Source organism: Fundulus heteroclitus, chromosome 4 (genome assembly GCF_011125445.2).
Source record: "Fundulus heteroclitus isolate FHET01 chromosome 4, MU-UCD_Fhet_4.1, whole genome shotgun sequence".
In the NCBI taxonomy this organism is placed as follows: Eukaryota; Metazoa; Chordata; class Actinopteri; order Cyprinodontiformes; family Fundulidae; genus Fundulus; species Fundulus heteroclitus.
Genome location: NC_046364.1, coordinates 18295827 through 18308899, shown reverse-complemented (window position 1 = coordinate 18308899; position 13073 = coordinate 18295827). Strand labels below are relative to the sequence as shown.

The 13073-nt window shown below is 42.7% G+C and overlaps 1 protein-coding gene across 7 annotated transcripts; it reads left to right on the top strand.

Annotated features, from left to right (window-relative positions):
* The first annotated feature begins 572 nt into the window (after window positions 1-572).
* LOC105936339 (SKI family transcriptional corepressor 1 homolog-B) lies at window positions 573-11164 on the top strand. 7 transcript variants are annotated; one of them, XM_036136202.1, is made up of 9 exons: window positions 573-822; window positions 1920-3666; window positions 4110-4194; window positions 4309-4380; window positions 4508-4570; window positions 5350-5424; window positions 5571-5645; window positions 6261-6326; window positions 10026-11164. In XM_036136202.1, the coding sequence occupies exons 2-9, from the start codon at window positions 1930-1932 to the stop codon at window positions 10118-10120; spliced, it is 2268 nt and encodes a 755-aa protein (XP_035992095.1). In that variant the 5' UTR covers window positions 573-822; window positions 1920-1929; the 3' UTR covers window positions 10121-11164. The 7 variants fall into 7 exon arrangements, with proteins under 7 accessions (XP_035992095.1, XP_035992093.1, XP_012732574.2 ...); XM_036136200.1 differs by having other exon boundaries at window positions 10023-11164; XM_036136201.1 differs by lacking the exon at window positions 573-822 and adding an exon at window positions 1398-1501 and having other exon boundaries at window positions 10023-11164.
* The last annotated feature ends 1909 nt before the right edge of the window (window positions 11165-13073 follow it).

Below are 13073 nucleotides of genomic sequence, written 5' to 3'. Positions count from 1 at the left end.
TTTTTGTCGTTCTTGCTGCCCTCAACGACGCATCTCGCGCTGCGGCTCACTCCGACTGCGGGGGAAATCACGCAGGAAGCGCACCGTTGCCACTGAGCTGATGCTTAACGCAAATCAAAAGCTATATGATCTGTGTGACCCCAGAAGGGCGGCCGGGGGGCCTCCACTTTAAAACGTTTTCCTTTTATTACTGTGTTATAGATATTATACACATCTGTATAAGAGTCTTGTTTATATTGCCCCCTATATATAATTAATAAATATTTGGATCAAATATAATGAATCAATGTTTGAATCAAGTCACGAATTCACAAGCAGGAATTTTAAGGACAAATCTCTTCCTATTTGGTGTCAGCAGGGGCCTAATTGGGAATTATCTTTTTTTTTTTTTTCCTGATCAGCTTTGTGCGTCAAAAAATGTGAATTATCCGAAGTGTCGTGTAGCTCAGCATGTGTTTATGTGTGCCGGGGGTGGGGGGCAGAGAGAGGGAGAGCTATTACACATCAGCATGACAGCAGGGAGAGGAGGAGGAGGAGGAGGAGGAGGAGGAGGAGGAGAGAGGTGCCATGTGCTTCCTGTCTACACGCCATTCACCTCCCTGAGCTCCAACAGGATGGAGGTCCTGCGCGCCTCTGCTGCTTCTTCCTTCACTTCAGGCAATTGAAATAAAAATCCACCGCTTGTGGTGCTCCATCCTGTGTTTGTAATCATAATTTTTTTTTTTATCTGGACTCGATAATCCTGAAATTTCCCCGCCTTTTTTGTTTTTATTTATCCACTCTTAACGTCGTTGGAGTGTGCTGTCTTTTCTGGAGAGAAAGGTATGTCGTTTTTTTTTTTTTTTTTTTTTTTTAACAAGAGTTTCTTTAAAATTCGGTTGAATTGAAAAACACATTTTAATGTCTGAATTTATTTCGTTTTTAGCTCATTCACGAATCGGGTTCGGTGGCATGCAATGCTGATGTTTGACTCTAAAACTGTCCCTCGGCTGTTAAACTTGAATAAAACCTGCACGCTGCTCGGGAGCCTACATGTCCCCGGCCTTCATCCCGCCGCGGTGCGCGGAGTCTGTAGGCGCAGGTGAACGTGAGATAGGCCTGCTCCAACCTAATTCCCGGCTACTGTCTGAGGCTAATCTGCACTGAAGCTTTAATTATATATAGGGCTGGTCTTTTATTAACAATGCGGGGACGCACGCTTGGATCCGTGTAATTACCAGAAAAGCAGCTTACAGTTGCTCTTTTCCTCTCCGCTAAGCGCATTGGCGCAGCTCAAGCTGCATTCTCCTTCTGTCCTTTTCCGTGACTAAGGATCTTATGTGAACTCTTAAGTAGATGCTCCGTAAGTGCTGAGCCGATTTGGAGATAAGGGGAGAAGGAGAGGTCCTCCTTCCACACAGGAGGTCGCGTAAAATCCGGGAGGGGAGGCCGGACGCGCGGATGAAGAAAATGAAGAGAGAAGTTTAGGACAGGGGCTTAAACCGATTTCACTTTTGCAATTGTACAATCTCTTTAAATTATTATTATTATTATTATTATTATTATTATTATTATTATTATTATTATTATTATTATTATTATTATTATTATTATTATTTATTTTAAATTATTATTTTATTTCTTTGTTTTTCTATTATTTATCATCTATATTTGCTAAGCTAATAAAATCCAGATAACATACTAATAATACAACTTTCGTCTCTGTAATAATATTAATAAAATACAATTTTAAAATATGTTAAAAATGTTAACGTTATTCGTTGCTTGTTTGATTGTTTATATAGACTACACTTTATGTATTTTTGTTTTAGTACACTCACACACACACTCTGTCTCACACACACACTGACACACACGGAGACACAGACACACAGATACACACAAAAGCCAAGTTTCAGCCCTCTGCTTTTGGTCTTCAGGCTTCCAGGGATGGAGTCGATGCCCGGACATCTTGGAGACGCGGGACGAGACGCCAGCTCCTCCCCGACTTTAAAGCAGGACGCTCAGAGCTTCCCCAGCCCCAACTCCCTCAAACCCAACCAAGTGAGCGAGACCTCCCTGTACGGGGTGCCCATCGTGTCCCTGGTCATAGATGGGAAAGAGAGACTCTGCCTGGCACAGATTTCCAACACCCTGCTGAAAAACTACAGCTACAACGAGATCCACAACCGCCGAGTGGCCCTGGGTATCACCTGCGTGCAGTGCACGCCCGTCCAGCTGGAGCTGCTGCGCCGCGCCGGGGCTATGCCCATCTCATCCAGGCGCTGCGGCATGATCACCAAACGGGAGGCCGAGCGGCTCTGCAAATCGTTCCTGGGGGCGCACAGCCCCCCGAAGCTGCCGGAGAATTTCGCCTTTGACGTGTCTCACGAATGCGCCTGGGGCTGCAGAGGCAGTTTCATCCCCGCCCGATACAACAGCTCCAGGGCGAAGTGCATCAAATGCAGCTTTTGCAACATGTATTTCTCCCCGAACAAGTTCATTTTTCACTCCCATCGCACCCCAGAGTCCAAGTACCTGCAGCCGGACGCGGCTAACTTCAATTCCTGGAGGCGGCACCTGAAACTGACGGACAAGAAACAGTCTGAGGATGTACACCACGCGTGGGAGGATGTGAAGGCCATGTTCAACGGTGGGAGCAGAAAGAGGACTCTGCCCATGAGCGGGTCTGGGATGTCCTCGTCGCTGAAATCGCAGGCCTCGTCCAGTTTGGCTCCAACTAGTTCCCCTGAGATCCCCCACAAAACTTTACGGTGCGACGAGGAGCAGGGATCCAATAATTTAAATTTGGCGGGCGGCGCACGGAGCTACCCGGTCATCCCGGTGCCCAGCAAGAGCTTTGGCATGCTCCAGAAGATCCCCCCACCTCTGTTCCCTCACCACCCATATGGCTTCCCCAGCTATGGCCTATGTCAGAAAAAGAGCGACGGGGTGGCTGATGGTAGCAAGCCCGGAGTTCCCGGTGTGTTTTGGCCCGGCGCAAAGGACTCCCTCTACCCAGCCTTCCCCATGTTCTGGCCCACAGCTGGTGGCCTGCCCATGCCGCCCTACCCAGGCGCTCCCCCTAAACCTCCGGTGGAGCGGCCGGGTGTCCGGCAACCTGACCTGGACCTCTCTGACCAAAGCGACCGGGGCGCAAACACACCCAAAGACACCACCCCGCACCCTCACCACGAGCGCAGCCCCAGCTCTCAGTCCTCCTCCACCAGAAACGACGAGGACAAGTCCGGAGACGAGGCCTCTCAGAGAAAGATCAGTTACATCTCAGCCTTCAGACCCGTCGTCAAAGACGCGGAGACCATCGCCAAACTCTACGGCAACCGGGAAGGGTTCGGCGCGCGCCCGGGCTACCTGTCCCCGGATTTCATCAGCGAGAGCTCCAGCTACAGATCGGCGTCTCCGGACAGGGACAGCGTGGTGGACGACGAAGACGACGACCCAGACGTGGACGTGGAGTCCAGCAGGGATCCGGAGGAAGCGGTGTCGGTGCCGATCTCCCCGGGCGGGGACCCCGGAGGCTCCCCCGTCCTGGAGCGCGTCTGCTCCGTTGCTGCGGAGGGCCAAGAGCAGCCTGACGGCTCCTCCAGCCCCGGGGCAGCTGGGGCGTCACCGCAGGGCTCGTCGGATGAGGACCGGCAGATGCGCAGCGGCTCCCCTCTTCAGGAGGTGAGATTAGATGAAATGAAGCTTTAATGATCCCCGGAGGGAAAGTAAAGGCTGTAGCAGCGGGAGTAAATATGATAGAGAAGGTGACCAGTAAGATTTAATCAAAGTCAATTGGCCTTTGCGCTTTATAAAAACATATAAATAAAAGTAGTTGCTTCTGAGCAACGCGCAAAGAGTGCCATTTAATTACAATTTAAGGATAAAAAAAACAACAACAATAAATACGTTTTCTATAAAATTATTATTTTTTAGCGAGCCTGGTTAAATTGTAGGTTAAAGTACAGCTCAAGGCCAACATTTATTTACCATGTTTTATTTTCGTATTAATTCAAATTAAATAGCTAAGGGGGGTTGAGGGGTCCAATCTTATTCTTTTATTTTAAATGGCTCCAATTATGTGAAGAACCGCAGCAAATGGCATGTAATTGGCCTCCGTTTTGCAGGTGTACCCACATGAAAAGGACGGCCCGGTGCTGCTCCTGAACGAACGTCCTTCCTACAGCTCCAAACAGCCGAGCAGACCCAGCGGTATAATTACTGATCCGATTTATATTATCTGCGCTTGTTCGGCCACACTCTGAGCAACCTTTTAAACTAAACCCCCCCCCCCCCCCCCCCCCCCCCCTCCTGTTTATTGTTCAGGTGTCCATCACATGGCGGAAATCCACACGCAGCGCGGCGCGACGCCCTACCCCGAGCAGAAGGACAGACAAGGTTTTAAAGTATTCTCTTATATATGTCCTAATAAATCTGAAATCATCAGACATCCCTCTACCACACGGACTGATTGTTGTGCTTTTTATTTTATTCATTTTTTTTTTTTTTTGTCTTTTGCTTGTAGGTGATGGAGCTTTACGCATAGACATCAGCGTGCACGAGAGAGATCTGGAGAATATGGCCAAAGGTAGGGAGCGTTTTTAAGGCTAAAAAAATATATATATATATTTTATTTTTTTAAAAGACATAGGCCTACATTATCTGTAATAATTCACGATATAGTAACAATTTCAACGAAGGCTAATCCGTTCTTGTTTTTAACTTGATCGTTTAAATTTCTGAACCAGAACGCGCCCCATTAGCAATTTAAACGTCTCCAATATGTCGGAGTGAAATTAAACACAGACTTCCACCTGATTCGTAATGAAACCGCTAAAGACGTGCGCCCCCCCCCCCCCCCCCAAAAAAAAAAAAAAATCTCCAAACGCGAATTTGCATTTTATAGGCCTACAGTGTTTCCATAGTTGTTAACCACTTAATCACGAGATGTAGGAGTTTTGACTTATTATTGTAAGGGGAAATCGTTTAGAGGCTATTAATATTTTAACGAACAGAGCCATAACCCCGAGGCGCGGCAGCTAATTATTTTACAACGCTTGGAAAAACCCTGGGACTCCGTTATTATCGTCTCCACCTCCAGGCAATGCATGGCAATTACTGCGGCAGGCTGCGAGAGAGAGAGAGAGAGAGAGAGAGAGAGAGAGGGGGGGGGGGGGGGGCGAGGGGTTTTATCAAGGATGGAGACGCACCTGAAGTCGGTTTATGGCATGGGCTCCAACAAATCCTTGTGAGAAAAAAATTAAAAATGGGATGTAAATTGGATGAGTTGTTGGTTTGTTTTTGAGCTGTTGGTATATCTGGATACACAATTGGATCATCTGTCTTGGTGTCCATGGCTCTTTCCAGAGGAGTTGCAGAAGCAGCTGGTGGAGCAAGTGGAGCTGAGGAAGAAGCTGGAGAGAGAATTTCAGCATCTCAAAGGTATGAGGTGGAGGTGGAGGTGGGGGTGGGGGGTGAGTGAGTGAGTTCAGTGATTGCGAGAGAGTAGGGCCTGCTAAGGAAGAAGATGGAGAGCGGGATCTTTTCCCTGAGTCTGTCCGTGTGACCAGGTTCCTTGTTCTCCTCAGATAATTTCCAGGATCAAATGAAGCGCGAGCTGTCCTACAGAGAGGAAATGGTCCAGCAGTTGCAGATCGTTCGAGGTGGGTCTCTCTGGGGACGCAGGCTTAGCTCCGTCCTCCTTTAAGCCACAAGAACAAGTTAACGTGGCACAACTCCTCGTCGTTTAATCCAGATAGCCTCTCACAGGAGGGGGGGTGAAGGGAAAAGTGACACTTGCATATTGAAATATTAGCACGTCAAGCTGAGTCTTTTTTCTTTCTTTCTTTCTGTAAACTCCACATTTAGCTGCTTATTTATTTTTGTTGTTCCTGCTGTGGTTGGGCGGATTAATAGGCATCCAAAGGTGAAACTGAAACCACGTTGTTTTTGTTTCCAGATGTTATTTTCTCCCAACTCACGCTCTGGAAAATTGAATAGACAGACCATTATGTAGCTCTGTATCGGTTACATGCAGTAGACATCAACTAATGCCACCCGTTAAAGGATTGGTTTAATGTTACGGTCGTTTAAATACAGGGTTCAAGTACACAGAGGGGTCACTCTAAATACCACAGGGGCAAACAGCACACGTTACACTCCTCCACACACGGCTCATGTTTTTATTTTTATTTTATTATTTCCTCAGAAATCCTTTTTTGACCATTTAAAAAAAATATATATATATATATATTGTTTTCATTTTTTTATTTTAATAGACACTTTGTGCAGCGAGTTGGACCAAGAGAGAAAGGCTCGTTATGCAATACAGCAGAAACTAAAAGGTAAATTTAAACCGGTGCACAGGAGGAAAATTATCATATATTCACGTTTTTAACCACAAGCTCAAATAAATATGCAAGTGCTACTTTTTTTGTTGTTGTTGTTGTTCAGCCTCTCCAGTAGTCAGTGCTTACAGTGAGGCACAGTGAAAGTGCAGCACATTATTTGTTCCTCTGCTTCCTACCGGCTGGAAAGTATTTTCAGTGTGAGTGATGAGAGGGGGGAAAGAAAAAACAGAATAGTTTGAACAAAGATGATCAGATTGGCTCAAATCAACCCCATCGGATTCTTTTACACTGACTTTTTCTCTCAGCTAACCTTTTGTCTCTGCTTTTCCTTCAAAGCGGGTTTATGCATGTGCAAAATGTGCCAAGAAAACAGATGCAGGTCTTTAACAGAGTTAAACAAAACGTGAGATGCATTTTTCAAGGAGTATTAAGTATACCAGCTGTCCTTAACCTCTTAAGACCCGATAATGTTAGTATAAACATAGGCTTTTTGATGCCTGAAAATGATCCGTTTCTCTTTAAGCATACTTTTTCTGTCTCCTGACACATGTGTAAATGAGGCTGACAGTTGATCAAACATACATGTATGAAGAGAAGCTTTTTTTCAGCCTTTTTTTTTAAGAGTCTAAAAGTCTATGTATGTACCAACGTTCTCGGGTCTCAAGAGGTGAAATGAACGTACAAAGCAGCTGAATATTACCAAACCTCTCATAGTCTCTTACTTTCAGTGCTTTTCTCACGACGTCACCTTTTCTCCTCTTCTTCTTTATTTTGAGCTGCTGTTCTGGCTCCCAGCAGAGATTCAGCTCCTCCCACTGTTTCATTAGATGCACGAAAATGCTGATTGTAACATTTGGTGAACATTTCCTCAAAAGTATTTACTCTTAGGATAAAATCTTTACTTACTCTCTAATTATCTCAAGTTTTCTCCTCGGGTAAGAAGTTAATATATGTATTTAATAGATTTTTTCATTATAACTAGTAATTGAATATTATGAAATAGGTGTTTCTTCACCAGGAGCTCATCCAGGAAATGTCTCATCACACTCACCTATGTGTGAAAAAAAAAACGAGTGTAGCAAAAGGTTTTTTTTTTTTTTTAAAACCATCATCTCAAAACAAGGAAAACCAAAGCCTGTTTTCTTGCAATAAGACCTCCTTAGCTGAAGTAATGTGTTTGATGCGTGATTTGAGAGACCGTGGCTGTTTTCCCTCCCCAATCACACTGAAATCATGGCAAAAAAACTAAAATATCTATATATAGATTTCTATCTATCTATCTATCTATCTATCTATCTATCTATCTATCTATCTATCTATCTATCTATCTATCTATCTATCTATCTATCTATCTATCTATCTATCTATCTATCTATCTATAGATATAGATAGATAGATAGATCTTTGTTCTGACTCATGTTGATTGGAGGAACAGACCGTTATAAAAATGTTAATCTCGTATTTTCCTTCAAAAAAGATCTTAAACTTCGTCAGATTGTCACACAAGATCATCACAATAAGCTAAATTAAATCTATGCCATTTTGCTTGTAACAAGGAACATATTGAGCATTACATATCTGCTTATATATTCCTTTTGGATGATTAGAACATTTGTCAGCCTTTTTTTTTTTTTTTTTTTTTTTTTTTTGCGTTTATAAAGACCTGCTTTTTTTTCTTAGAAAGACTTATTGGTGCTCATCAGGATGACAAACGTCTCCAACCATCCCCAATTGGGCCAGCAGTGAGACTGGACAGGTGCTGACTGAATGAACAGGCCTCTGCTTTCCTTTTAACAGTAGCTAACCAACAAATATCTCCCTAAATGTTAAGGTTCACAGGTCCACTATCAGGAAAGCTCAGTGGAAAAGGGCTGAGAAAAGTAGTCCTGCAAGAGCTTCCCAAATAATATGTCAGCTTTCCAAATATCCCAGGAACCTGACCCAAATCTTTGTTTAACGATTAGACCTATAAATACTTTAGTAGGAACGACTACATCTGATAAATGAAAAAGAAGCAAAGGAACATTGAAACATCTGGTAAAATTTCTTTGGTGGTAAAAATATGGTTTTCATTTAAATACAGTGAACCTTTCAGAGGTCTTTGGCCACTAGGTCGTATCATAGTTATTGTAAACATATATGTCTTAATTTTATTCTCTGTGTAGCAAAAAGGAGCGACTGGAAGGCTGAAGACGTGAGAAGAAGCTAAAGAAGCTGAAAGCTCAACTCTAAAAGAACGATTGTTGTAGAGCACCGATGCCAAATATGGGAATTTTGCTACTTTTTCAGGATAACTAACAACCACGTGACTGCCTGATTAATGTAAAGAAGTCTGTGTTGATCCTAGATTACTCTGAATCATCAAACGGTCTGCTGTTAATTCAAACACAATATCAAAAAATATATATATTTAAAAAAAAAAGTAATTTAATGACAAAAAAATCAAACCCAACCTTTATTACTTGGACTGAAGGAACATCTGTTAAATTCATTTGAGGAAGTGAAGAAGATGATATTTGAACTAGAAAACCTGAGGAAGGGGAGCAGGGATACGTTTGAAAGTGTTTTTGCTTAAGTATAAAGCCCATCTCAGGTTGCCAGTCCAGCACAGGGCAACAAGGAAACACTCATCAACCAGTTAAACCAATGAGTCTAAAGATCAACAGAGTTCCCTTCATAGGGCAAAGTCAGAGTTAGAATGTAATATTTTTATTGTCATTGCATTGTGCAGGCGTACCTGGCAGCAAAACGTCTTTAAGCAGCTTCATAATTTGACAATCATTTTACAAATTTAAAACAGTGCAACAATATAAAGCTATTTTAGCGGCCATAACCTCTTGCATGACAGCAAAAAAACACTTGAAGTAAAACTGTTAAAAAGAGAACAAAAAATAAATACATTTAAAACAGGATAAAGCACCAGTAGCTAGTGTGAATGGGGAGGACAGTCAAACACCCGTTCAAGTTATTGGAGACGTTTAGCTGTTATTTTGCCGCTTGAAGATATGCAATGCTAATAAAATTAAACATATTTTTTGTCTTGCACTTAGCTTCTATTTGTAAAACATTTAAGGCCTGTCGTTAGACTCTGAACCCCTAGTTGAGGTCGTCTTTGTCCTAATAGAATATTGAAAAAGACATTTTCAAGAGCCGTGGTGTCCAAACCTTTTGCCACGGAGGCTGAGATTGTGAAGCTGACTGTTCTCATGGGCCACAAAAATGTAATTTTTAAATAAATGCTAAAACACTAATTTCAGTGTATTACCATGTATTATTATGTGATAAACCAAACATTGATTATTTCAATGAAAAAAACAAAGTAGTCGGATTTGTTTTGTAGTAAAAGGAGCAGTTATAAGGATCTTTCACGTTTGCCTCATTAAAAGAAAGCCAAGTAATTTCCAAAATGTTTGCCGTCACTCGTCAAAGCTATTCTCAGTAACAACACCAGATTATGAGACCCTCCTTAATTAAAAAGGCTTGCTACAACTCATCAACCGCGTTCAGTGGGCAGTCAAATTTGATTTGCTGTTGTTGGCGGTACAAAATCATCCAAAAAGGACCCAAAAGTCCCACAAACCGCCCTTTGGACACCCCTGCTCTAGACTGTTAGAATCTAAATAAAACGCCTGATTGTTTACATGTTGCTTTTTCCTTCATCTTCTCACTGATGGATTCCTTTCCCCCCAGAAGCTCACGACGCCCTTCACCATTTCTCCTGCAAGATGCTCACCCCTCGTCAGTGCACTGGAGCCTGCACCTTCAAGTCCCCCCTGCTGCCCCCTTAGTGCCACCACCACCACCACCATGCAGCTGACTGCAGACCAGCCCCACACACGTACAGCTCCAGCCTCGAGAGCCTTCCAACCTCTCCCACCTGTAGCCCGGTGATTCTTGCTGCTGCTGCTGCTGCCGCTGTGGGGACACCGCTGACTATGAGAATCCATCACGGCTCCGGAGGGGATGAACTCTGCAGCAACCTCTCCTCCAAAGAACTGGACTCTTGTGTTAAAGAGACGGTGGGAGCTCCACGCTGTGAATCAGAGGATTGTTGATCTGAAGCTGCAAAGCTCAAGCCAAGAGGGTCAATGAACTAAAACTCTCTGCTCTTTCACTATTCTGAAGAGAAAAATGCTACATTATATAAATAAATAAATATATATATATACATATATATATATCATGTGACAATGTGCAATGACTTGTATAATTGTGATGTTAAGTTAAAAACTCATTTGTTAGGTTTTGTTGCATCTTTGAACATGTTTTTTTCATGTATTTGTAATGTATCCTGGTTTGTACGCTGTGTATGTCATGAAGCACTTTAAACGGACAACATTTTCAAATCTGGACACCAAATTCTCTCCTCCTCTTCGTCTCGGTGTGTTAGTAATACATCTCATGGTAAAAGAGCACTTAGCGGCGGCCCTCGAGGTTTTACTTCGCACTATGAAAAACTTTCACGTTATAAGCTGAGAGGGAAGCGATACGCACTGATGCAGCGGTTGGAGAAAGCGCGTTTTCTCGTTTTATTTTCGACTTTCTGTTGAACTTTTGTCTGTCTGCAAACTGAACCAAAACCTTTTAACCGTTACCTGAAGCGCTTTTTTTTTTTAAAGAAAAAAAATAGAAACAACACCATCTCCAGTATGAAATCCTATGATTATCGCAGCTTCTTTCTTGTTTTTTTTTTTTTTTGTTGTTGTTGATGCTCTGGTTGAATTTATTTAAATGAAAAAAGCCCTAAAAACGAATCCCAACTCTACTTCCTGACACAAACACACCGTTCTGCTGTTCATCTCTGTACAAATTGAAATAAAAGCTGAAAAAGCTCTCTGGGTTTCATGTCCCTGACTTCTGCTGCCCTGCACCCGCCCCCCCTGCCACCCCCACCCCCCACCCTGGGTGTGGGAGCCTGACACCTGCTGGCCTCTCTCCAGAACAGCTCCCCCTGAGCTGGATCCAATTGCCTCACATTGTGTTTGAGTTCAACATGATCTCTTTCATTAGGCGGCCCACATCAGTGCATGGCATGTCCAGTCGTCTTATAATGTTTGACGTGGAGACGAGGTGGAGGGGGGGGGGGGGGGGTAGTGGGGGCAGCTTGATCCACTGGTGAAATCTAATTCTTCAGATGGGACGACTAATAGATATTGATTACCCGGCTCCAGGACCCTGGATGCCTCGTAGGGAGACGGATGCTGGCGTAATGTCACTGATGCACAATGAATGCTGATTTTCAGGGAACTTAATTGCCTTGTGTGGCGAAGCTTGTTCCCTCTGAACGCTAACGAGGTCCAGGCGATGAGCAGCATCAGGATACAGTGGGAAGGACTGTCCTTCCAGAGAGCGATGTGTGTTGGAAAACTCTGAGGAACGATGTGTCTTTTTGTGTTGGAGCTCTCTGTCATCACATCTAATCAATCTGCTTTGTCTTTGGCACCATTTAGGGGATTTCCATTTGCCTCTCCATCCTTTTATTTGATGTGTGTGTCATTAGCTCATGTGGCGCTGTTGTCTCCATGTGATTGTTCTGAGAATCATTTTATTTGTCGTTGCAATAATTTTTTATATTTCTGGTTGAATTATTTTTTTTGTAAGATTTTTTTTTTTTTGATTTTGTGGTAATTTTGTTACAATTTCTATCATATTTTGTCTCCTTGTGATTGATTTCTGTCTCTGAAAGCCTGTCTTGTTTTTATTTTATTTTTAATTTGACCTCTTTGTGATTCTTTTCCTTTTTTAAATTTTATTTGCTACCTTTGATTAACTAGGCAGTAATTCATTTTTTACAGCTGGGGCCTGGCAAAAGGCAGGGCCATGTGAGGGGAAGGGAAATGAATGGCTACGTGAGCAGACATGTGAATATTAGTCATTTGATCATTCAAACCGTAGTTATTTAATAATTTATTGTTGTTTTGTGTTTTTTAATTTGTCCCTTTGTTATCATTCTGTTCTTTGGAGACTTCTTTTCTCTGTGCTGGTGTGGTGTATGTTTTTGTGTTATTGCTAGTGTTTGTTTTATACCTGTTTTTGTGCTTGTTTTTTTTTTTTCATTTCTAATTGTAATTTAATAAATTCTGATGATCTTGTGATAATGTTTGTTTTTAGTATTTTTGTGGTCTCCTTGCACCTTTTTTTTTTTTTACTTTTCTTTGTATATATTGTTAATGTACAACTCACATTGTGACTTTTAAACAGAGCCCGGATCAGGCATATGGACTAAGCTTCTTTGAGGCCTAGTGAGCACGGAGGGCCCAAAAAATGTAGCTGAATTGTATTTAGGATTTAACTAATATAGTCCATCCTGAAGTCCCAATAAATAACAGTTGTCACCTTGTTTCCTGGCCGCTGAATCTGCACTGAAATGCTGTACTCATTACATTTTGTCACACTTTGGCTCCACAATTTCATTATGGCTAAATGTTTCATAAAAATGTGACCTGGAACTGGGTTTCTACGCATTCTAAGGCTGGTTCTGGATGTCAGCATCATGAGTGTTTCTTTGTGTTTAATAGGTCAGCGTGTTGCTTCTCTTGGTAGACATGTCAAGTCTGCATATGAATGTTCTGCTTTTCTGGGGTTTAATATTAGTCTTTGTGGCCATTTCTCCTTTGGATATTTTTGATACTTTTCTGCTGGTTCAGATCTCTCTGTTGTTTTTGAGCATCTGCTTCAGTAGCTTTTGTTCCTCGTTTGTGTTTCTAATACATGTGGTGTCTCTGTTCCCCGTGGGGGCCA